The sequence below is a fragment of the Aquarana catesbeiana genome, linkage group LG02 (genome assembly GCF_042186555.1).
Source record: "Aquarana catesbeiana isolate 2022-GZ linkage group LG02, ASM4218655v1, whole genome shotgun sequence".
Classification (NCBI taxonomy): domain Eukaryota; kingdom Metazoa; phylum Chordata; class Amphibia; order Anura; family Ranidae; genus Aquarana; species Aquarana catesbeiana.
Window position 1 is genome coordinate 766460168 of NC_133325.1, and position 25998 is coordinate 766486165.

Sequence of the window (25998 nt, forward strand, 5' to 3'; positions counted from 1 at the left end):
ACATTAAGTTTACACATTAAACAAGCTTTAAAAGCAAAAAAATAAAATAAAAAAAGCAAAGATGATAAGCATAAAATATGAAAGTCAAAGATGTTATGTATGCATATACCCATGTACCTGTACTAGATGACCCTTATTGATATGCCTGCCTTTTATCAACTTTACCTTTTTGATATTGCATCATAGGATGATGTTTGGTTTTATTTTGTTCAATAAACATTATCATTTATATTTATTCATATATGTATTTTTCATGACACGCCTCATTCAAAGTCCCACTGACCACCATTTTTCTTGTATGCAACAAAACAGGGATGGAGACGTGTCAATTTTTTTTTTTTTTAAATAAACAGGGAAAAAAAAAAAAAACACCCTGTGTAGCAGCATGTACTGTGGAGCTATTCATCCACAAGTTCACAACAGAAGCAGTGAAATCTCAGCTCCTCTGACCCTCATTTCTTCAATACTTTCCCTGCGTCTTTTGTGATTTTTGAGGATGAATCACTTTATAGTACATGCAACTAGAGAGGTCAGTGGGGGTTTGTTTTAAAATGCTTTTGTTGCTTGTTAGGAATATGGTTCATGTCCATAGTCTGGACACAGATGCACTATAGGTGGGTTCAAAAAGGTCATCTACAAAAAAGCAGATCCCAAATTAACCACAGCCTTTAAATCACACCTTCAATGCAAGTGGAAGGTCCACTTTCCTGCCAGACCAACACCACATAAACAAATAGGCTGTAAATAAAAAGTTGACAAAGGATTTCACAAGAACATAAACCACTCATCTTGCTCCTGGATCCCAGGAGATGGAGGCGACTTCACCGCCCCCTCACTGCTTGCTCCTGGCCCTTGGAAACCCTGCAAGAATGCATTTATGCAATGGACTTTATACGATAGATGCTTTCTTGTGTGATTTTGAGTGTCCACCTACCCCTGTAGACAGCGGTAAGGCAAGATATCACCTGCTACACACAGAAGATGGGACCAAGATGAGGGTTTTTACTTTTTTTTTTTTTTTTTTTTTTTAAAGCTTTTGTTACTGCCAAATTTTGTTTGGGTGGCATGGGACTGGTTGGGCATCTTTTTTCCCCATAGAAGGTCCGCTTTAGAAAATCTGGAGAAAAAAGGCTTTCAGAAAGAACTGATAACATGGAAACCTTTTCTTTAAGCTCAAAAGCTAACCATACACGGTTCAAATTTAGGCCAATTCCTGAGGAATCGTCTGAAATTACACCCATGGGTGGCCTTGTTGGCACCACCTGGCTTGAGTCAGTTTAAAACCAACTGATCTGGTTGGAAAGTATTCAGATGAATGGGGACCGCATCCTATAAAGATAAAGTCACCGTTTGGGTATTCAGATAGCCAGGGTGTCTGTCTGCATACAATAGATGGTAGGGGAGATTCCACCATCCATGCCCATGGGAATCAAGTGAATTTGCATTCCTCCTGCAGGACTGTGCAAGAAAAATCTGCACATGCATGGAAGACTATTAGCCTCACAGACTAAAAACAAAAAGGCTGGAGAACAGTGTAGCTATTTGGTTTATCTCAACAATGATTCCATTAGAATACTAATTGTATGTCATCATGTGCCTCCTCCTCCTGCTAAATCTGTACAATACTGAGATAAAGTCATGCAAATCCAAACAGCATCAAAAATTATCTTCAGGTAAAGATTAGAATATCAACTCCAAATGTGTGCTGGGAAACTGTCCCTTTAAATGAACGATTGCTCCATGGGTTCTCTGCGTGCTCAGGCACGATCTGTCAGGACTTGCAGGTAGTGGGTCTGTCACATTCCTGAGTGTAAGACTCAGATGTACTGGGAGGCCTTCAGCACGTCTAGATAAAAACATTTCACACACGCACACACACACACACACACACACACGCTGTAAGCTCGGCCCACTTCCTGCAATATGTCTGGCCAGCAAGAGGTTTACACTTTTATTCAACTTTTCAAAGTGTGGACGTAAAGAAAAATGCGCTTCCTGCGTGCATAGTTTAATAAAACAATTGCAAAACAGTCATATGACATGACTCTACAGGGGAAAAAAAAATTAATAATCATTGCAAAACTTAGCCTCAAAGTGACCCTTTGGCTACAATGAAGATTATACATTAAAGTGCACGTAAACACCAAAATATTAAAGTTGTGTAAATGGCTCCTTTTTGCTTTGTTAAATGTTGTTTTGCAAGTTTTTGTTTTTCTTTGAATATCGCTACCTATATTGACTTTGCATGTTCTTCCCGAGCTCGTTTGGGTTTCCTCCAGGTTCCCCTGATTTCTTGCAACACTCCAAAAACCATGTTGGTAGGAGAATTGGCTCCCGCCTAAAAATTGGTATGTGTATGTACACATGTAAGAATCCCGGCCAGGATACTGCCTGCATGGAGTCTGCAGGTTCTCCCTGAGCTTGTTTGGGTTTCCTCCCGCACTCCAAAGACATGCTGGTAGATAAAATGGCTCCTGCCTAAAAACTGGTGTGAGCGCACACACATGCACGCAAGAATCCCAGCCAGGATACTACTTGGATGTTCTCCCTGTGGTTGCGCGAGTTCCTCTAGGTACTCTGGTTTTCTCCCACACTCCAAAGACATACTGATAGCTTAAAATGTTCCTATTAGCTTCTATTCTGTGGCCTTATAGGGTGACTACTTGCCCCCAAGTTCAGCAGGCCTGAAATCTACCATGTTTTCATTCAATCAATGCTCCTTACATATGAAAAAAAAAAAACAACACACACACACATATATACACACACACACACACACACATACATACATATACACACACACATACATATACACACACACTCCATATTTACACTTAAACACTCAGCCCGGTCGCAGAACTTTACTCCAGTGCTGCAAAATCTTATAAAAAAAAAAAAGGCCACACCAAGACCGACACTTCCACGAGTGTCAATCTCTTTGGTCCCCCGCAGCTCTCAATGGTTCCTCCTGCTGACCTCCATCCATTACAGGATACAGCAATGGCGTGGCGGTCAGATGGAGGAACCATAGGGAGCTGGGAGAGTGGTCACCCTCAGTTCTCAGCATCAGAATGGAGATCGATGGGTCAGGAGGAAAGTTTAAGTATCGACAGTTGTCATTTACAGGTTTGACTTCATTTAAAATCTTGATGATAGCCACAAGGTCACCTTTAAAATGAGCTGGTGCCTTGCCCATGCAGGTCAACAGGTTAAATTTTAATGGCGGCCACTTCCCCAACATTCCACTGGGCCCTCAGGAGTCATGAGAAATCCTTGCCTCCCTTGCGAAGGTGCTGCAAGCTCCTTGGTCAGTTGATGTGTGGGGGGCGTGGGGGAGGAACCTCACTAGACGGCTCACCCAAACCAAGAACTGCAATTTACCCAAATTGGTTGGTCAGAAACATGCCTGCTGATTGCTCCTCTGCAGTTGGTCAGTTAATGGAGATGCGCTTGGCTGAACTCATACCTTGAAACGTTGGCCGTTCCCTGGGCTTATCTCTCCAGCATCTCTGCATTAGTTTGATCATGTTGTCACACTGCTGCGGTCTCCCCCTTGGAATGAGGGCCAGGTCGGGCCGCAGGCCATTTCCAACCTTTACCATGATGTGCAGAATATTCTTCTCATCTAAAAAAAAAAAAAATAAAATACACAAAATGTAGCAATGGAGATAAAACATTTAAAATAAATAAACACAACACATAATTCAGTTTACTTAAAGCTGAAGTTTAACTGTTTATTCCTCCCTTCCCCTTTATTAGTAATCTTTTTAAACAACACCTTTCCATTTTATTGCATACCTTATTTTAGACACAGTGAGGTCATCACTGGATCTCTATGCTCCTCTATGAAATGAAAAGTTAATTGTTTGTGGGAAGGGCCAGCAGGGTGCTATACATAGCTTGCTGAACCCGTCACAGCACCCTGCTTCAGTAATGATCTCAGGAGACCCGATACAAGCAGTGGGTCAACTCTTGGAAGGAAATATGAAAATATCAAAATGCCCCAATTGGTGGAGAAGTGGGCGATCCAAGGCAGGTTGCATTTGGCTGCAGACCGCCCTAGATAATGCCCACTTGTGATGCTCAGTCTCTATTATGAAGAGAGCTGAAATCCAATGAATGAAAAGGTGTGGGCCCGGGGCAGTCAGGCTGGTTAAGAAAGGGCTAGAGTAGTAATAAAATTATTAATATACGTTAGGCCAATTAGGGGGCCCTGCTCATTAGAGCTTACAATCTATGCTGGACATTCTCCAACCTCCAGCTCAGGGTGGCTGTCACCAGCGTACAAATGCTCATCAACACTTCAAAAGACACAAGAGGAAGAGCAGCGGAACACAGTCTATAGAACTATAGGAGGTCATTGAAGTGGTGGGGCAGTATAATGACTTGTAAAGTCATCTTCAGGTGCTTGCATGCAGCATCTGATCCCCTGGAACCCCCCCCCCCCAAGGGCTCTGTAATGCAAATACGGACCAGCATGGGTGGTCGGTGGCTCTGGTCTGCCCTTTACTATAGGTTAGTAATGAGCCAATAGGGTGCAGGAGGAGGGCAGGGGTGGGTCAGGTGGCATTTTCCAGTTTTATTCCCCCCACAGGTACACTTTATAAAATCACCTGGCTGGTAGGTTTAACATGCATGTTTAGCTGTATGCCCTTTGCAAAAAAAAAAAATTTGAGAAAGTAAAAACAAATCTTTGTACGCCATACATCCTTCCACCCACGCACAGCTATTAAACCATCAGTCAAACTGCGAAGATTGCCTGGGAGCATGGGCTGTATGTATGTGTCCTGGCATGCCCAGTACAGAATTAGACAGGCGACCGGAAACGGACTATGAAGCGTGTCAGGGCAGAAAATGTTGCAGAACAAGAAAGAAAATAAATAAAGAAATAAATGTCGAACTTGTACTTCAAGTAAAACACCAGGCAGGCCGATAAACACACAGATAACATACGGCTGCCAATAGGATTTGTATTTGTCTATCCAGACCCGATATTTACACAGCTCTGCAAGGCTGCATAGCCTGGACATGCAGGGCAGGAGACTTGATTTCACTCTGCTGCAGTTAAAGTGTATGTAAACCACAACTATGAACTTCTGTCATCTGTTCCCTTTTGGTCTGCTAAATATACCAGTGAATGTTTTCTTTTTTTGGTATTTTTTTTTTTTCAGGAGAAGAGGCTGTGGGGGACAGATCTAGCTGCGCAGGAGGAGGAGCAGGCAAGTCAAAAAAAAAAAAAAAAAAAATATATATATATATATATATATATATATATATATATATATATATATATATATATATATATATATATATATATATATATATATATATATATATATATATATATATATATATATATATATACACACACACACACACACACACACACACACATATATACATATACACACACACATATATACACACACACACATACATTCTCTTGACCTAAATTAGCAATTAATCATTGCAGCAGGGATGCAGCCCCACTACAAGGCATAGTTTTCTAGTTTCCTGGAGTCCAGCCTTAAAAAAAAAAAAAAAAAAAAAAAAAAAAAAAAAATTACCCTTTTTTTAATGCAAAAATGAAATAAGTGCATTTGTTAATTTTTCCCTGCAGAAGTCTGGAAAGCATTGCACCCCTGATCAGTAGGTCAGGGGTGTAATATCAGGCTTCTGCAGGCAAGCCCTTCATTTGGAACGACAAGCCATCTACCATGGTAGGTGACAGTTCTTGTAGTTCATTCACAGTAAGCTGTAATTAAATGAAGCAGCCATGTAGGCTGTGCTCATTTAAAAAAAGTGACAGTGGAGGAGGAGAGAGATAGAGGAAGGACTGGCAACAGGAGCTGGAACATGTTACATGGTCCACCCTAAAATAAATATATATATATATATATATATATATATATATATATATATATATATATATATATATATATATATATATATATATATATACATATACATATACACACACATACACATATACATAGTCAAAAGTATTGGGATGCCCTTACGGGCATATGAACTTGAATGGCATCCCAGTCTTAGTCCGTTGGGTTCAATATTGAGTTGGCCCACCCTTTGCAACTATAACAGCTTCAACTTTTCTGGGAAGGCTGTCCACAAGGTTTAGGAGTGTGTCTATGGGAATGTTTGAACCCTACAGACTAAGACTGGGATGACATTAAAGTTCATGTAAAGGCAGGCGTCCCAATACTTTTGGCAATATAGTGTATATGGACGTTTTTGCCTGCGATTCAATTACTTCTGACAGAGAGCACAACTCGGCCCAGGTTCCCAGCGCATTGAACACTGTAGTTTAGCATTATTTGGGCATTTTTTTCAGATTTTGCAAATCACAAGTACAAGATGAATTAGGCATGAATGTGGATCGTGAAACTGAGACTTACCTGCAAAAGGCTTCCGCTGTGCAAGGATTCCCCAAATCACAATTGCAAAACTGGAAGGAAAAATAAAACAAATACTATTAAAAAACACAAACAGTAATAGGTAAAAACGCAGGCATTAGACATAACCGGGCTCTTCAACAATGAACTGTCAACAGTAATAGTAAACCAGATTACAGTTTAACAGCTTGGTTACCGATTGGTTGTCCAGGGTATTGCACACTGTCACAGCTTTGTGTACTGGCTTATTAAAGTGGACTGCAAGCCAATAGTTTGAAAGCAAGCCTAGGTTTTGCCCTGGTAGGGAAATGCTCAGGTTTGCTTTAATCCCCAAGCCCTCCCCAGCAGCCCATACTCCTTTTCATTCCACTCCATTCAGTCACCAAGAGTAAATGACCTGAATCTTCTAGATCATGCGACAGTTCTGAGGTTTGACGATTGGCCAAGCATTGTCACATGGGGCCAGGGAGAGTCCTCGTCACCAGTATCTCAGAGCTTATACGGGGCAATGGAGCAGCACAGGGAGAAAAGCAAAAAACGAGCATGAACTGTTTGGTTGGGGCAAATTAGAGTGAACCGGTTTTGCCGTGCATGGACAAAAGTACAGGTCTGCTTTGAGATTTGAAGATTTTTTTAGTGTCTAAGAATAAAGTGCCACATCAAAATTTATAGAAAAAGTATTTTATCTCAATTTGGAATAAATCTATATCTGGATTACTACATTTCAGTATGGTACTTCAAATCTCAGACCCAATTCAGTTACATAGCGTGGAAATCCTTGGGCGTGGAGAATCCCAAGGTTCCACTACTACTAATACCCATCCAGTTTTTCTACCATTTTTTTTTTTTTATTACTATCATCTGTGTTCTTGCTTGTAGATTTGCTTTCACTTCCTGCCCTGGGTTCCCCTGAACAGGAAGTGATGGGAAACTTCCCCCAACTTAGACAAAGTAAGAGAAAACGAATGCGAGGTTCCAGCACATTCCCATTCCATCCAACATGGTAACCTTTTAGTTGGTGCATTACCATTTTCAACACACTTTTATTGAACACAAAAGCTAGAGTTGAAAACAATGACGTCACTTGAAGGAGAAGAAAGAAGGAGAAGAAAGAAGGCAGACCACACTGTTGGCCTTTCCTGAATATCAACCCTCTTACGATTTTCACCCATGTGGTCTTAGTCATAGAGATCACACACTCGTCTCCAGATACCATGGCAAGATGGTTGAGGAGGTGTAGTGCTACCTTTAGGAGTCCATGAACTCCTCACCAATGCCTCACCTGTAGACATCGTGCTTGGTGTCGAAGTTCTTGTTCTTCTCCTTGAAACGCTCCGGCGGGAGGTAGGCAATGGTCCCACAGATACCATCTAAACTCAGTTCATGAGAATTGGATAAGCCATTCCATTTGGCAAGACCAAAATCTGAGATCTAGAGAGAACAGACAATGAAGTTATACATGCCGGCCTGTAACTCAATTAAAAGTGCATTAAAAAGTTAGGACTTTTTTTTTTTTTTTTTTTTTTTTTTTTGAGACATGTATCACAAAGGTTTATATAAATGTAATATTATTAATAATACATTTTCAATTAGTGTGATTGCTGGACAAATCACTTTTTTTTTCCCCCCGGAAAATTCTTTAGTGTACAGTTATCAAATAATAATACTTGATGGAATGGAAAAATAAAAAGGAGGGAGAAAAGGGCTCAGATCTTTGCCTTTCCAGGAGGGAATGTTGCTCAAGTGCCAATCACAAGATGAAAATTGACCGAAACACGTCTCTAGAGAATATTCCAAGTGTAGAGTTCTGTTTTGTTCACAATAAAGCTTTACTTGGGTTGGATTTTTACATGTTGTGCTTTTTGGTTTTAGATCTTCTTTAAGCCCATCACCGCACACTATGCAGCTACTTCCAACAGTAACCCCTCCCTAAATCGCCACAACGCTTGGATTAACGATTGCCCTCAGCTGTAAATACATTTTTAAAAAAATCTCAACTGTAGCATTCCTTTACATAAGGAATTAGATAAACAAGTTGTGTTTGCTACAGCTTTGTGTACATTTTATTGCAAGGCCTTCCTAAGAACACTCGGAAAAATTATGGGCCAATGGGCTCCTCATACACACAGTATATATTTGGCTATACTCTGCTTACAACTGTAGTTATTACAAGAGGTCTTAACAAGTCACCAAGTGCTGAAAAAACAAAAATTCCGACAGACAGTGTTCAGGTATGAAGGTCACAGAGGTGTTGCGATATACAAACAAGGTGCACGGGACTTGCAGGAACAAGTTTTATTACAGGAGGAGGAAGGAAGGTCCTTTTCAGGCCAAACCATTTCTAAAAACCCCGTCCAAGACGTGTTGGCATATGGCTCAACAACACAAATAGTGAAATAGCTGAAACAGTGCGGAGCGATCTGTTCACATTGCGCAACCAGACCGCTGCAAGCACAGCCATGTCCCGGACGGATCATGAGCCAGAGGATTCTGGCGGGGAAAAAAAAAAAAAAAAAGTCTCCCAACCTGACAAGGATAATCAGTACAGCACATCTGCTGGAATAGGTTGGGAAGTCGGGAAAGCAAAACTGCAATTACATTTATAGAAAATATTTGTTATTTTTTGTTTCAAATTTTACTACACTCATTTCACTGTATTTGAGAAATAATAATATATTTTATTATGTTTACATGCAGACATCCATAAGGATTACATGGGTTCGTTTTTCCTCGGTCACAACAGAGATAATAATAGAACAGATGTCCCATATGTGGTGACTCAGCAGGGAATCTGTCTATGGCTGGGAAGTAACAGAGACACCCATGTGAAAAGGGCATTACTTTGATATTTCCCCATACTTCCAAACCAGAAAGGGCAATAAAAAAAAAAAAAAAAAAAAAAAAAAAAAAAAAAAAAAAGGGGGGGGGGGCGTAATTTTGCTGATTATTCCTCAGGACAGGAAGTGAAGCCTCAAGCTGGCCATACATTCTACAAATTTCCTTTAGATTTACCAAAAGCCATATAATATGGGAGGTCAAACCTAAGCACTTTCAATTTGTATCCAGTCAGGCCCTTGAGATGAGAACAAGGGAAAGCCATGATATACAGATAGATATATATATATACAGATAGATATATATACAGATAGATAGATATACAGATAGATAGATATACAGATAGATAGATAGATAGAGAGAGAGAGAGAGATATATTTTTTTTTTTTTCCCCTCTATTTATTTATTAGGCAAATCTTTAAAAAGAAAAAGAAAAAAAAAAAAAAGGGGGGGGGTGTTTCTTTATTAGCATAAGGGAAGGCTGATTTTTGCCTCGCTTCCTGTGCGGCAAAACCATAACTGATGGGAGAACAGGAAGTGAGGGAAAAATCCCTGCAAATGCAGAAGTCTCCAAACTTTTTAAACAAAAAGGGCCAATTTACTGTCCCTCAGACTTTACGAGGGTCCACTGACAGCAAAGATGGGGAACTATTTCTCCAATTAATACCAATGATTGGGCACTATTCCTCTCTCCTCTTACTGACCACAGGTGCTATGCAATTTTTTATTTATTTTTTTTATTCCCACTGACCACCAAGTTTGAAACATTGCCTGCCCCAACATCAATGCGTTTAGACAAGGTTTCAAACTTGGTGTCAGTGGGAATAAAAAGTAAATAAATAAAAAATAAAAAAACATTGCATAGCACCTGTGGTCAGTAAGAGGAGAGAGAGGTATAGTGCCCAATCATTGGTATTCACTAGAGAAGTTGTTCCCCATCTTTGCTGTCAGTGGGTGGAATAGTTCCCCATCGTTTATATCCGTGAGAGAAATAGTGCCCATCAGTGGAAGGAAAAATGCCCCATCATTGGTGTGAGTGGGAGGAACAGTTCCCCACTGTTGGGGGTCAATGGGAAGAATAGTGCCCCAAGGGCTAGATAGAAGCAAGCAAAGGGCCGCAGTTTGAAGACCACTTCTTTAATGGATCAAAAAACTAGAAAAACGATACAAAAAAAAAAAAAAAAAAAAAAAAGAGAAGAAGGAGAAGGAGGAAGAAGGAAGACGGAAGGAAGATGATATTCTAGAATTTTACAGCACACACACACCCACACACATTATCCTGCAGTGCCCCTTAACCCATTTGTCCACCTAGGCAATTCCATTTTCACATTAAAACTAGCATTTTTACTAGAAAATTACTTGAAACCCCCAATTGGCCATGTGGTTTTCAAAATGTGAAAGCGTTTGTGGGGGATCCCCTGACTGCTGACTGCAGGGAGGTAAATCAAAGGGGGGGGGGGGGGGGGGGGGACAGGCCTGGAGCATGTTACACCCAAAATTATGGAAGTAGCATTCTCTGAATAGGTGAACTCTTTTAAAAACACACAAAAAAATGAATTTTACACAATTCTGTATTTTTTGGTAAAATATGAAAGGACAAGGTTGTGCCATTAAATAGATACCAAACATGTCAAGCCTTAAAATTTTCTATAGGGGACACTTTAAGTGTTTACAGGTTATCAGTTTAAAGTTAGCAATGGATTATGGCCATAGAATTATTGATTTTATTGTGACAGAGGTACCTTACGTGGGGTGCAATTTAGGTTCACACACCCACTTACTTGAGCCTTTCACTGCATGTTTGCATTGCTGTTTATGGGGATATGTATATGAATGCGTTTTTTTTTACCACTTTTACATTTTTCTTTGGTTCTTTTTAGGATTTAAACTTTATTGCTATTGCAAAAAGGGAGAAACCTTTAGAGCCCCGTATAAAAAAAAAAAAAAAAAAAAAAAAAAAAAAAAAAGTGATCTAGAGCTGCTCGGATCACTTACCTGAAAGCCCATCGCCGGCTTTAAAAATAAATACCAAGCTCATGGCTTGCTTTAACCCCCTAGAATACCAGGACGTTTATAAACATACCTTGGTGGACAAGGGGTTAAACCCTACATCCCAGACTCGTCATCGATTCCCGACAAGCAGCATCAATCGAATGACGGTCACAGGGAGCAATGTGGCCAGCTCATTGCCCTGGCATCGGCGGTGACACCATGGCAATTATAAAGCTCTTGTGTCCCTGAATTCCAGAACGCAGACACCTTGCTGTGTTAGGATGGCTCTGTGCTGCATTGCATGCTGGGAAAAACATTGCAGACAATGGCTTCCCTATTACAGATGACTCATGTTGGCTGCTATTAATACTCAGCGAATTGCACAGCACTAACGCACATTCCAAACATACCAAGCCAGTTTTCAAACAGCAGTGCGGCCAGTTGCATGCTGTTACATAAACATCAAATGTAGGGTAGGGATGAGTTATAAGAAGCGTTCATAGATACAAGAAGTGCAATCGGATCTGGGAAGGGGATCCATATTGTCTGCCGGTGTCAGGTATCGCATAACCGTATCTGAAGTCCAGGCTTCTAAAGATATTCTGTATTGAGGGAAAGATGAAGGCTGCCATGGAAGATTTCTTTGAAAATACTAGCTGCCCAGCAGCTTTAACACTTTACAGAATGGATTTGCTCCGTGTGAGATCAAAGTCTGGTCACCCTATCCACATACTTGTTCCAGGTCAATTATTTAAACTCCCGGAAACCATGCCCATACTGCAAAAGTTACCTGCTCTCTTTAGGTCTAGGGGCAAAGAACAGAAGCTTTGGTTACCCAATCCTCCGCACTTCTAGACCAGTCCCTGTAGCATCTGGGTGTGATGACAGTCTACCGCTAGAGCAGGGGTCTCCAAACTTTTTAAACAAAAAGAGAAAGTTTATGGTCCTTCAGACATTAGGAGGGGGGGGGCAGACTGTGGCCATCGAGCATAGAAAAGGTCCCGATGTCAGAGGGAGAAAGCAATGCCCCACCTTTGGTGTCAGTGGAAGGAATTGTGCCCCCATCATTGGAATCACTGTACCCCATGTCATTGGAAGGAATTGGGCCCAATGGTTGTTGCCGTCATCGGGAGAAATTGGGCCCCATCATTGGTGTCTGTGGGAGGAACTATGCCCCTTCATTGGTGTCAGTGGGGTGGAATTATGCCTCACGGTTGGCATCAGTGGATGAAATAGTGCCCCAAGGGCAGGATAAAAAACGCAAACAAGGGGGCCCACATCTGGCCCCCGGGCCACAGTTTGGAGACCAAGGCGCTAGGAGCAGGGGTCTCCAAACTATGGCCCTCCCATAGTTCAGGAGCTAAAATTTCCATCATGCCTAGTCATGTCTGTGAATGTCAGTTTTACAATGCCTCATGGGATGTGTAGGTCAACAGCTGGAGGGCCGTCGTTTGGAGATCCCTGTGCTAGGGCATGGGGGAGCTCTGTCTACTAGGGGATAGGAGGATCAGGTAAAGGAAATGCTTTTACTTGCCTCTAGACCTAAACGAGCAGCTCACCCGTGTGGTGTAGGCACATACCCACTGTGGGTGGGCTTTAAAGTATTAAAGCCATTTGAAACAGGTTGGCAGCCAAACAATTAGCATTTTCAGAATGACCATTTATACTATTGCATTGCATGTGGATGATATATTGTTACATACAATGCCACATCACCATGCAATTCATTTAGAATGGCACTCGGAGGTGCAAAAAAAAAAAAAAAAAAACCCACACACCACACACACACACACCAAACACCCCCTCCGCTCATCTTTATAATATAGAAAAAGGAAGGCGTTTTGTAGCTCACAAAAGATGGTATGATCAATGGGGTCTTTTCTGCTTTGAAGTTTGCATCACTTGCTATACTGGAGACCCCTAACCAGTATACCTTTTTCTAATCTCCTACCAGTCCATCCAAAACTAAAGTGAAAGGTTTGGCTTTTTACGCTTTAAAGTCCCCACAAACATACTTTTCTATACGGCAGTGACAATCACATCAAAGACACACATGGATTCTATGGAATCAATGCCATAATCCAGAGAGATTCAGGGGTTCTAAAGGACACGATGCGGCATGTTAAGTAACTGTGCCACATCAAACACACAAGTCAGCAACTTCCTCTTACAAGTCTTATAGGTCTACACGGTGCAACAGAATCAAGGATATTCATTTACAACAAGCTGAAATAAGTGACTGTGCTCAGCTTAGAGGCAAGTCATTCTAATACTCATCAGGCAGATCTACTGCCTACGGCAGCCTTTCTCCACCGACGTTCCTCCTTGGGTTGCTATGGGTTCTTTGAGCAGTCAGTCATTTCTGCATCTCAGATAATGAAACTGACACCAATGATCATTTTAACTGCAGACCACCATTGCTTTGGGTCTATGCTGCCAACTTTCTACCCCCAATATGCTTTATGCAACGAATAGGTTTACTGTGTGCTGCCTGATGATTATTGAAGAGGGTTTCAAAAGAATGATTGGCTACCACAGTTCGGCATTGCTTTTATCATCTTCAGCCAACCAAATATATGGGCTGTAAAACCAGGCTATGTACAGTGGAGCCCATATTGGAAACCAGCAAGTCTAGCGTGACATGGCTAATAACCTGGTAGCTTCAGAACTTCAACGCCCCAAAAAAACAGCTGAAGTGGTAGCAAGTGGCTTTTCACTCCCCCTTTAAAAAGTAAAGCATCCAGGTGAGAAATATGTAGTCTGCCACTGCTAACTGCCTTCTGAAATGCCAATTGCCCAACTATTGTGCTGATCATCTGGTCTAGATACTCAAGTTAACATCTCAAAATAAACCTATAGCCAGTTGAGTTTAAAGTCTTCATCAACCCACTTTTGTCAGCTTTAAGACAAAGTCAGAAGCCAAGCATGATATCCAGACAACTAGTATTTGTACGAGAACAAACACAGAGACCTGATATTTCTCCCATAACAGGTTTACTGTAACCTCTAATTTCTGATATGTGCTACAGTTTAGTGGACACAATGAGTGCTACAAAAAACCCAATATGGTAGCCAATGGCAGTTTATAAGACCGGTCCCAAAAGATGTCTTCGTTCCGTACATCTAACTGCTAAAAGGTTGCCAGTTAATAGTGGTTGTACAAACACACACTGCTTTTAAACACAACCAGGACATGAAACATGTCAAACACTAGTGGTCCAAGCGCAAATTGATTTTTATAGCTGGCTCCTTAGGGTGGCAACCTTTGCTGTGTTTCTATAACTCTCAAAGAATACTATCTTTGTGCTATAATATGATGGAGCTTCATAAACTGAAGATAAAAGGGTCTACCCAATATTAATAACAAAATTTAGAACAGTAGATGTTCCATACCTTGACATGATAATGTCCATCAAGCAGAATATTGGCTGGCTTCAAGTCCAGGTGGAGCAATGGTGGGTTCATGCAATGGAGAAAGTTCATTCCCACTGCCGTCTCATGGATGATCCTGAACCGCAAGTCCCACGGCAAGCGCTCTGAGGCCAATAGCTTTTCCAAGGAACCAGTCTCCATATACTCCATGACCAGACCAACGGGTTCACTGCAGATCCCATAAACAGGCAAGATGCAACGAAACTTGGCCATCTCCATCTTTTTGGCTTCCTCAACCAGCTCAATTCGCTCCCTGAAAGAAAACGGGAAGATGTTAGTCCCGATAATCATAATAGATATCCTAACAGCGGCTCAGAAACAAAAAGTTTGATGCCATTATTTTTGGTTGATTAAATAGAAGTTTCCCACACCCAAGACATCTCAACGTGGTTAGGGCTCCACAACAATTCTAGGTTTGCTCTACATTAGGGAGAAGAAGTTTTTTGGGCAGCCCAAACAGAAGAAGTTAGGCAAAAGTGGAAAATATGGGGAAGATAATTAAAATTTATTGCAGAATTGAGAATTGATGTAATGTTAAGTTGTAACATTCAATTGAGCCTCAAACTATTCTGAATGAAAGATGATAGACGTTTCATCTAAAAGCGGCAAACTTTCTAAAACAAATGGCCAGTTTATAGTCCTTCAGACTTTAGGGGGCCAGACTGGCTATTGGGAGTCGAAATTATCTTGGTGTCATTGGGAGTAAATAGTGCATCTTTGGAATTCGGGGGAGGAATGGTTCCCCATCGTTGGTGTCAGTGAGAGGAATAGTGCCTAAAGGACTGGATAAAGGCATGCAAAGTGCGGCATCCGCCCCCAGGCCACAGTTTGCAAACCACTGATCGAAACCATCCAATCCGATTTTAGATGTTCTTTCCATCTGGTTAGAAGACAAAAGCTATTAGTTGATGGTTACTGTGGGACCCTGTTGGAGATATTGGGCCCACTTCCCATCTCATGAAGCACACAGGAAGTGTTTTCATTAGAGTTCTGCTTTAGTTCTATACAATATGCCCTAAGAGGAAGGAAGGGGAGTTTTTTTTTTTTTTTTTATTCTGCTGGGCACAGACACAGAAGTTGCTTTTCACACATAAGGCCCCTTGTTCCTGTGTGGAATGCATATGATTTCTGGGAAGGCATTTTCAGAATGGTAGAACTTGTTGAACCACCTTCGTTGCAGAAGACATAAGAAAAATGACAGGTTTGTGCCAAAGAGCTGCAAAGTGTTCATTACCAACACTCATCTGTTGCAAATGTCCTGAGTTTATTCACTAAAACAGGTTGCTACATCAACAAAAGAAAAGCCATGTTAAAAATAGAACGTTAACCCACAAAACATCCTGTAAGATAACAATGCACTTTCCAAGTTCTAGTTAGTTGCCCATTGTCCCCGATTTCTAAGAATAGGCCAGAGATTAATGACTTTTCCCCTGGAAAGGTCTCATGGATTTACTAATTTAATTTAAAAAAATCCCATCCTTCCAAACACAAACCTTAACTGGATGATCAGTTTGGGAGAATTGCCTTCAGCTAGTGTCATGGTGACCACACAGGAAGCAGGGAGAAATCCTCCAATAGGGGCATAGAAGTAAAACACCTAACAAACTGGGGGGGGGGGGGGGGTTTACTAAAACTGGTGCATACAGAAACTGGTGCAGCTGTACATAGTAACCAGTTTCTATCTTCAGCGTGTTCAATTAAGCTTAGAAGCTTAAGGCTCGGTTCACATAGGGGCGACTTGTCAGGCGACCTAGTCGCCTGACAAGTCGCCTCCCGTTCTGTGCTACGGAACCGTTCTAATAGGAGCGACGCAAGTCGCTCCGACTTAGAAAAAGGTTCCTGTACTACTTTGGGGGCGACTTGGGGCGACTTGCATAGACTTCTATACAGAAGTCGTTTTGCAAGTCGCCTCAGAAGTCGTTTGCAGGTCGCCTCGCTGAGGCGACCTGCAAGTCGTGCCGCCCCTGTGTGAACCGGCACTCATAAAACTTAGAAGCTGATTGGTTACAATGCACAGCTGCACCAGATTCTGTATGCACCATTTTTTTTTTTGTTTTCGCCTGTCTAGGTTTTACCCAAAGCCCAAAAATGTTTTGTAAAGCCCAACAATGAGCCTCATTATTGTCTGTTAAATATACCAGCGATTAATAATTAATTGTTTGATTAATGCAAGCAAATGCATGCTGATCCTGCAAAAAAAAAAAAAAAAAAAAAAAAAAAAAAAAAAAAAGAGTCTCGTCAGCAGATAATGATTTAGCCAAGGTCAAGAGCACTGGAAGTTATTACATACTGTTATCTGTAACATTGTTCCCAACTATTTATGGGCTACAGAACAACTACAACCTATGTTATGGAGAAGGAAAGGTGGAAGTGTTCTGTGGCCATGTCCTAGGGTGACAATGCTGCTCCTCCATGGATACAATACATTGAGTGACCCTAGGACAGAAAATGTTTTTTGCAAGATCGCCAGATGAAAAGAAAAAAAAAAAAAAAAAAAGCCGAGTTAGACTTACAGTACCATAAACTCCTTTTCTGAGAGTCTTCCAGGACAGCTGGATTCCCAACCGGTTTTGTCTTGAAATCATGTGTATGCATACGTTTTACAGAGACGTCCTACGGTTCTTGAGAATACTGACATGGTGCCTGGAGGACCGCCCTTTTATCTGGTGGGGGGGTTAACGTGTTTCCTGTACTGGTAGGAGGAGCCCTAGGTCTCATGGGCTACCCTGGAAGACGCTGAGGCTGCGTTCACACCTATGCGAATTGGATGTGGTTTTCTCCACATCCAATTCGCATAGCAGGAGAATATGACCGACTGTCTATGGAGCCAGTTCACATGTCTCCGGGGCAGCTGCGGAGCGCACTGCACAGAAAACGCTGTGCGTCTTTGCCTCCGTTTCAGGGCCAAATTCAGGCAAAGATTCTGCCCCGATTGGTCCCTGAAACGGAGAAATAAGCCTTAGAGAAAATTCAGCCACTACATCCAAGGAGTGGTAAGCTACAATTTAGTTCTAAGTGTCCATCCAAAGAGATATTTCCAGATGTGCTCAAATATAACAGACCATTGGCATGAATTAATCAATATGAATACAAGTAGAACCCTTGGTTACTTTTTTTTGGTCTGTATTGTCCTTCTATAGCCTTGCCACAAAGGACTCCAAGTGAGTACCCAACAATTACTTCTCCATTCAGTGGCAGTTCAGCTAAACAATGAGAAAGCCTTAGCTGTACCAGGTGCCCACGCAAAGTATAGGCAGACAGGCCGATACCCCATTTGTAAGCAAGCTGCCTATAATCTTGCAAAAAAATCAAAGATACCCTGCAGACTTGACCAATAGTAAGCAACAGGAAGGCTTGACAAAGCAGATACATACATATGCCTGCATCAATGGCCGTTGGGCTTGTGTCAACAGGTTGTCAATTTTAATGATTTCAGAAGCATCTTACATTTTGTCTGCAGATGACCTTCTTTAAGAGGGTTTTAATTCTCACAGACTTGTTCGAGAAGGCAAAAAACATCTGATCCAAGAGTCCATCAGAAACAGGATCTTATTCGGATAGCAACTTCCATTATGTAACATTATATGGTGCATGTGAAGGATTCAGCAGTGCCAAATTGCATTTGTAGATATAACTTGTAGAGCAGTGGTCTCCAAACTGTGGCCCTTGGCTTGCCTCTATCCGACCCTTGGAGCACTATTCCAGTGACACCAATGATGGGGTGCTATTCCTCCCAATAAAGAAATGATTGTGCACCATTACTCCACCCACTAAAACCCAATGATGGGGCATGGTTCCTCCCACTAAAACCCAATGATAGGGCATGGTTTACTCCGAATGATGCTGGAATTTTTTTACTCCCACTGGTTACAGTCTTGCCCCTCTCAAGTCCAAAGGACAGTAAACTGGCCCGTTAAGAAATTTTGGAGACCCCTGTTGTAGAGCTTCGAGTCCAACACGAATAGAGATTTAAGTTTCTAAAGTCATGCTCGGCCCTGTCATCCTATTATAAAGGAGTTGGCCAATATTGAGATCCTAGGAGGTAGAAGGAAGCAGGGCAAAGTACAACTTCAGAAATTAGAAGTTGCTATTTGCATACGTGGGCTCCCGAGGAGCTGTACAAAGTACGTGGCATTACTTTTTAGATACTCACATTACATGCCTGCCTACAGTCAGAACATGCAAAAAAGAAAAAAAAAAAAAAAAGTAGAAAACATCTTCCTTTTAAATCCAAAGATATTAGAAGAAGCTGTGAAGTACTAGTCTCGCAAAAGACGCCTCAAGCCTTGCATGGTATTCAGTCACAAGACCAAATGCATAGGCCTTGGCTACATGTTCTGAAGGAACTTGGAGGGCTGAAGTTCAGGCACAGAACTAGTGACTACCTGTAATCCAATCTATCCCCGGTCGAAACTAAAAGGCCATTGGCTTTTCCAAATAAAAGAAATAAAAAATATAGTGCATTTCTATAAAAGGGTAGTCTAATAATAAATACCAATAATAACGTTATAGCAGGACAGTTTGCTAAACTCCAACTAAACTGGGTTTATTAAGCCACCAACAATCACCTTTCATCAATTGATAGAGACCATAGAGCATTCACTAGTCACTCACAGAGTGAACCCATCTCCATTTCAATAACTCAATTTCCATACACCTTGTCTTGTAAAGAGGCTCTAGCTTAAGACATTCCATGTCAACATCAGCTTTGAGAAACTAGCTGGGTGGGTCCAGGGACAAATAACCCCTCCTCCCCCGCTCAAAGCCATATGCATCATCCATGCAAAGTACAGACAAGTCCGGGCAATGGAAGAGCCATTTAAAACCAGAAGATCTGTAACATTAAGCAACCAGCTGTATTGTTGCTTGTTAAAATGTTGATATTCCTTCCATAGATTACAAACCAATGTCCCAACAACAGTTATTGTGCCTATAGACAGATTAAATTTGCCCATTCTAGATTTTTGTAAGTATGTAGGCCACTTCTGACACTTGGGTGGGAAAGTGACCGCTGTAATGAATTATTTCTTTTCTCATATACAGTACACCCGTGTATGCCCATGGTTCTTCGTTTGGCCAATGCGTCATAAATTGTCAGTAGGAACCTTTGCACTTTGATTGGAAGCCAATTAATCCAACAGATGTGAATATTAAGGATTCAGAGTTGCATGCCGTCTCTCTTACCAAGTACCCAATAAGGTTTTATTGTTGCATACTGGTGGGCAGGCAGCTTAGTTTGAACAATTATTTTGCTTTCATGATCAAAGCAACAGAAGTAAAACCTTAGGACAATGTTAACTAACCAACAGTTGTGAGGTTAAGAACTATCCATTGGCAGCTATCATCCCATCTATTAACAAGAATGGGGGTTATAAGAATAGGGGGGGGGGGGGGGTATTTGTATTTTAGCAGCAGAACAAAGATTTAATCTCTCGCATCAGTCTTCACCTCACCGACTTTTACGTAAGGTAGTTAAAAGGAGAATCGACTTGAGATAAATTGCCCATGATTAAACAAATGGCACAATTTATTCCAATTAGCAGAAATATCAGCAATGAATTGGCTGCCATAGACTTACATTTCCAGGAGCTTGAACTAAACAATTGTGCATTCATGAGATTGGTGGGCACATTTTCTTTTCTATATAGTAGATCCCTTCAAGATCTCTCTACAATCCCTAGCAGCATTACACACATGTCCCAAGGAAGTGTTCATCCTCATCCTAGAGCTGTGTGGGATGGAGAATTGTGCTATATTACACAGAACATAGATATCACTTTGCACACATCAGGGAATCTTAGGAGGAAGGAAGTCAACTAAAACAGCACAAGATACAAATACATAGACATTCTGATGACAGATCTCTGCCGACTGTGCATCAACCACTATACACAAAGGCTTCCTATTACATAAATTACATAAACCTTTTTGTCTAAACAAGAAGTCTAACCAATCAGCAGAGCCTGCAAGTCTGCGTTGCCCATTGCAACCCAATCCTTCCCTAAAGGCTGCCAAATAGGACTTGCATTTTGGACAATTCATGCTAAATTGGCTGAAATTAAAGTCACGGGTGTCCTTGTTGGCACCCACCCAGCTGGAAAATGTTGACTGAACAATTGTCTTGTTGAAGGAACTGGGTGGAAAATTAGCTGCCAAAGAGAGCTTGCATCCAATCAGATGCAGTCACTGTTGGGATACTTTGGCAGTCATTGGAACAAGCACGGGAGATTCCTCCATACGTTGCATTAGCGTTTATGGAGGAATATTCGATAACGTCAGCCTGCATGCCCTATAAATTGCATGGCCAGACCTTAATGTTTGAAGATATGGGTCAAGTGTCTGACAAAACATTTAAAAAAAAAACAAAAAACGACCTTATAAAATTTAATGTTAAGTTTCAGTATAAAGTAGGGAAGAGTTAATATTTTTCAATTTATTTTTCTGTCAGTGACCTCATTGATTGGACTTTCCCCTCACATCTTGTCATACCACAAAATAAATGTGACCTAATGTGATCATCAACCCCCCCCCCACCCCCCAGTTAGCGTATAGAAGTTTTATTCACACCAGCAACATGCAACCGTCCCAGCCTCCCATCCTGTTGGGGTTATCCTTACTGGGGTGTTGTGTCACCCACTTTGTGGGTGGAAAGTGTTTTAGTTGACTTCTGATGATCAATGTTGTTAGATTTGCAGACTTTTGAAGAACCTGGTAGTTAGTATCACCCACTTCGTGGGTGGACAGTAGTTTACATGATTTAAGATGGTTCATTTTATTTGATTTTTGGTGCTCAAGTCTTAAAAGACTAAGATGGTGGTTTAAAAGTTAATAAAAAAGTCAAAAGATGGATTTAAACCCCAATTAAGTTTTTTTTTTTGGCTACAAAAAACACTTTTAGGTTCCCATGTCTGGCATTTTATTATTTTAAAATTAGTTGTCTGTATTGTGCATTCTGGGGTGGGGTGGAGTGGGATGATAGCATAGCCATTGTGTACAACCCTTTGCCTGAATGGGGGGCACAGTTGTCACCCCCCCTATAGGGACACCGGCATCAATAAATATCCGCCACAGTCTCTAACCCATCCCCCGCTATATCCAGAAATAAAGAAAAAGTTTTTTGCTGAGCTTAGCCTTTCTACATAATAGATTTTGGAAAGGAAAATGTAGATAAAAAAGCCCCAAACCCCACCACACAAAAAATTAAATTAGTTGTTTGATAAATCCCTTTTTGGCATTTTTTGAAATAGCTATAGATGGGAGCTAAATATCATGCAGAGTATAGAAACTGCTATACACTGAGAATGATTTGTATACAAACAACCATACTGAATCCTCCTTGGGTTGGAAAATCGGCTGTCATCCTTGTGAAAACTGGGTCTAATGATCCTGAGAAATGGACACGGTGATGCCAATTAAAAAAAATGGAGAGTGAAGACACTCTCCCCCCCCCCCCACCCCCACCCCCCAGTTTAGGTGCAAAGTTGCACAGCCTTGGCCACAAGCCTTGTTGAGAATATTCCAATAGCTACGGTGCCGGGTGACCACTTAGAAGCCACTGGCGTGGATTTTGTTTAGGGTCACTTTATCGTTGTATAATGCAGTCACAAATTGCTCAGCTAAAACCTGATAGGACAGCTGAGGTTTCTACGTCTATATAGGAGTTGAACAAATATTTGTATTAAGGGTTTGGAGAAATTGTGTACAAGAAACTACCACCACTACCACCACCACCACCAGTCCCCATAATACTGACTATGCCATCACCTCTTTTGCTGCCTGTCCTTGATTTAGGCCTCCCTCTATATTAAGATCAATTACATGTATTGTTGTAAATGACACTGCCAGCTGCTACAGAGGGAAATAACCCCGAGGGCCCCATCAAATATTTTATGGGGGTCCCACGATTCAGAATTACGATAGTGGACATTCTGACAGTGCTTTGAATAACCTTAGCAGATCATAGACTGATCCTACTTGTTGCCAAGGGTTGCTCTGCAGAACCTGCGTGACAGTCACAGCAGCATTTAGTCCTCTGCAAGCACGACATAATAAAGTAGTGTAAAAAAATATTAACATGAAAAGGTTTTTTCAGGGAATTCAGCAATGCCTGAGGCCATTCACAAATCTGAAAATTACTTAATTAGCAGTATTTTTACTCATACAAGCCACGGCTCATATTCCCGTGTAATTATGTTCTTACAAACATAAAGAGCGTTCTGGTTTGTAAAACAAGACAGTGGATTTTGCACGCTGCGTCGGTACAATGTAGACATCAGCTGACACAAAGGTCTGATTTGTAAAAGTAGACCAGTATACAGTTTAGAGGTATATACTTTATTCTATGGTCATGCATTATATCATTTACATTTTTTTTTTTTTTTTTTTTTTTTTTTAAAGCGTCACTAAAAGGCAAAAACTCCCCCATTTTGGATATAGTAAGGGAGGGTAATATAGTAATCTATGCCCCAATTGGGAGATTTTCCTTCACTTCCTGTCCCGTAGCCAAAGCAGAAAGTTGAAAGAATCTTTCCAAAGTGAGGGAATCCCAGGGTCAGAACTAGTGTCCCCTTTAGAAGATTTCCCCTCTATTTCTGTTCTGTTGTCAAGGCAAAATTTGGGATTTTCTAATACTTTCAGCAATAAAACCGTAAACAGGATAAAAGGAGGATGAATCTCCCTAATGGAAGCAAAGAGCAATAAAAATCTGACAGGGGGTTCTAATTCCTCTACATTGTATCCAAAATCTATAAAAAAAAAAAAAAAAAAAAAAAAAACACACAACACACCACACACTTTGCCTTTAGTGACACTTTAATATACATGGAGAAACAGGTAAAAGCGCCCCTTAGGGTTTTTAAAAGGAGACATTTAACCCCCACCTTCCCCTTCCATGCAGCCCTATAACTGGGTCCTGACTTCAGTGGGACAAAATGTTCTGTTCACATAATCACTGTCATTGGCTGTCACAGTGGTCACATGATCAACAGCCTGTCCTGCCAGCCTCAGATCATGAACAGAGACCAGGAGCTACCAATGACAGCATGGTCCATGTGTTGAAGCATGCAGAAACCTCAGCCTCTATGAACACACATGTAAAGCGTGTGGGGCGTGAGGCCCACGCTCCCTGCTGCTGGCCTTAGGCAAGAGGTAAATGGAAGATGAAATGGTGAGCCTGCATGTTTTCTGATTATGTTCCCAATTCTAGTCCCTCCCCACCCCCCCAGAAAAAGCTTTTTTGACAAAGTGCTGTGCCTAGGGTAAAATATGTCAGTAGAACTTGGTCATCTGGCCTATTTTAATAAAGGGATTCTCTAAGTGTGGTATTTCTGTTGCCAGACTGATTGATCGCTGGTGTTTGGTCATTGGCTACTTGGGCACCTATTTTTGTCACAAGCAGGGAGAGAAACATAAGCCCTGCAGAAGTCCTGACTTGGGAGTGATACAGAGCTTCTTCTCCTTACTCCCAATGGATGATCGGAATGGCATGAGAAGAGAAAAGAAAAGCAATTATGTGAAGCTGGTAGGGTCAGCAGCACAATCCAAGTCATCCAAATGACAGGAGAACCTAGATGTAGGCATATTGAATTGGTTTCATCATTCACAGAGGCCTGTAATGCCCCAAAAGTGAGTCACTCAAAATGCAATGTTGGTTGAAATCAAAACCCAGCTTCAATTCCCCCCCCCCCCACTCACTTCTCTGACCTATATGTGGTCATATGGATGAGGGTGGTAGAGCAACCTCGGAGTTAGAAAACTTAATGGCATAAAGAGCACCCCGGGCCCAAGGGCTCCTCTGCCTAAGAGTGTTGGCACCTCTCGGTATTTGCTTTTATGTTCTCCTGCCATTTGAATGACTTTACCCAAGTGACAGGTGCACTTTAATCAAGCTGGACAAATTAGTATGGGATTCATGAGCCAAAATCTCCAAACTGGAGGCCAAGGGTCCCCCCCCCCCCTCCACCCGCTTTCCTTACTTTAGAAGCCAGCCTCATTAACAACTAGAGAAAACCTCAAAAAGGTTAGGAGTCAGCTGGAAAGGTTTAGAAGCAATGGCTGGCTACATGGCTGCTGGGATATGGCACAGCCCTGTTTTAACCGCTTTCCCACTTTCAATATAAAGCAGAAATCCTGTGGGGTAGGAACCCCTAGCCAGAACCAGGTAGACATTTAAAACAGTGCCACCAAGCCCCTCCAATGCAACCACCTTTTCTATCTACTTCACTTTTTTCCAGTGGAGACCCAAATTCAAATGGCTTTCTAAGCTTGGTATGTTTTGTGCAAAAGCAAATCCAATGAGCAGCAAGTCGAAGCAGACTGAGCTGAACATGGGGCAACTGCAAAGTCAGTATTCGCTCCAAGCAGGCCAGCCCCACCAATGGTCAACAGGATTTAAAGACCACTGATTTGAAAGCAGAAAGCCTCTAACAATTCAGCTTACAGGGTTGCCCAACACTTTGAGTGCTGGTAAGTCAACCACTAGGCAAACTAGGCAGCCGCCTAGAATGCACTGCCGTCTAGGGCGCAGCCACGGCCGCTGGTTTGTATTGTTTGACCAAGACCTGCGGAAGTCCCTGACGTATATATTTTTTTGGATGCCTGGGTCTCCGGGGTCATGCAGACAGGTTGTCCCCAATGCCTGACGCTTGGTATGCCGCTGCCCTGCCCTTTTTCTAGATGGCAATGGCAGTCATTGGTTCTGCTGTGGGTCTTGGGACCGGGCGAGCGCCATGCACCGGATGGGGTACTGGTTTGGTCGGTGCATCCTCTCCCGTAGGGGGCGGTTTGGTATGTCATTTGGCCTTGTGGAGGCACTGGTGGGTACTACCCTTTGTTTAAATTCCCTGGATGGGGCACAGCCTCGTCACAGTCTTGTTCTCATTCAGGGGCTGAGTTTCACTGCACACCATCTCTGTTACTGAGTCCCCCCCCCCCCCCCCCCCCTTTTATATATCTTCAGATAGGACATTGCTGATGGAGGGGCTGCAAGTAGCTGGTCTTGCCTAGGGTGCAAAATAGTCTAGCATCGGCCCTGAACTCAACATAACAGGAGTTCAAGACGCAGCCCACATTGGTAATCTGTGACACCTGTGATGTTTCACACAGGATTAGCACATGACCCATCACTGCAGCATGTTGTCAATCGTACAGAATTAAAATAACCAACTTCTGACCTTGATGATGCTACCTAAATGATTATGTTATACGGTCATCGAGGACAATTTTGGATCCAAGGCCTACGTCATTCTTACGTAAAAGCAAACTGCGCTCAAAAGAGTCAATAAAAAGAAAAAAAATATAATATTAATAATTTTTAGCCAGATCTTAT

At 41.7% G+C, this 25998-nt stretch overlaps 1 protein-coding gene across 1 annotated transcript in view; it reads right to left on the reverse strand.

Moving 5' to 3' along the window:
* RIPK4 (receptor interacting serine/threonine kinase 4) overlaps positions 1-25998 on the reverse strand; it is a 36176-nt gene that overhangs the window by 6147 nt on the left and 4031 nt on the right. The window contains 4 exon segments of the mRNA XM_073617263.1: positions 3467-3625; positions 6417-6466; positions 7696-7844; positions 14634-14925. Coding sequence (XP_073473364.1) covers positions 3467-3625; positions 6417-6466; positions 7696-7844; positions 14634-14925 — 650 coding nt within the window.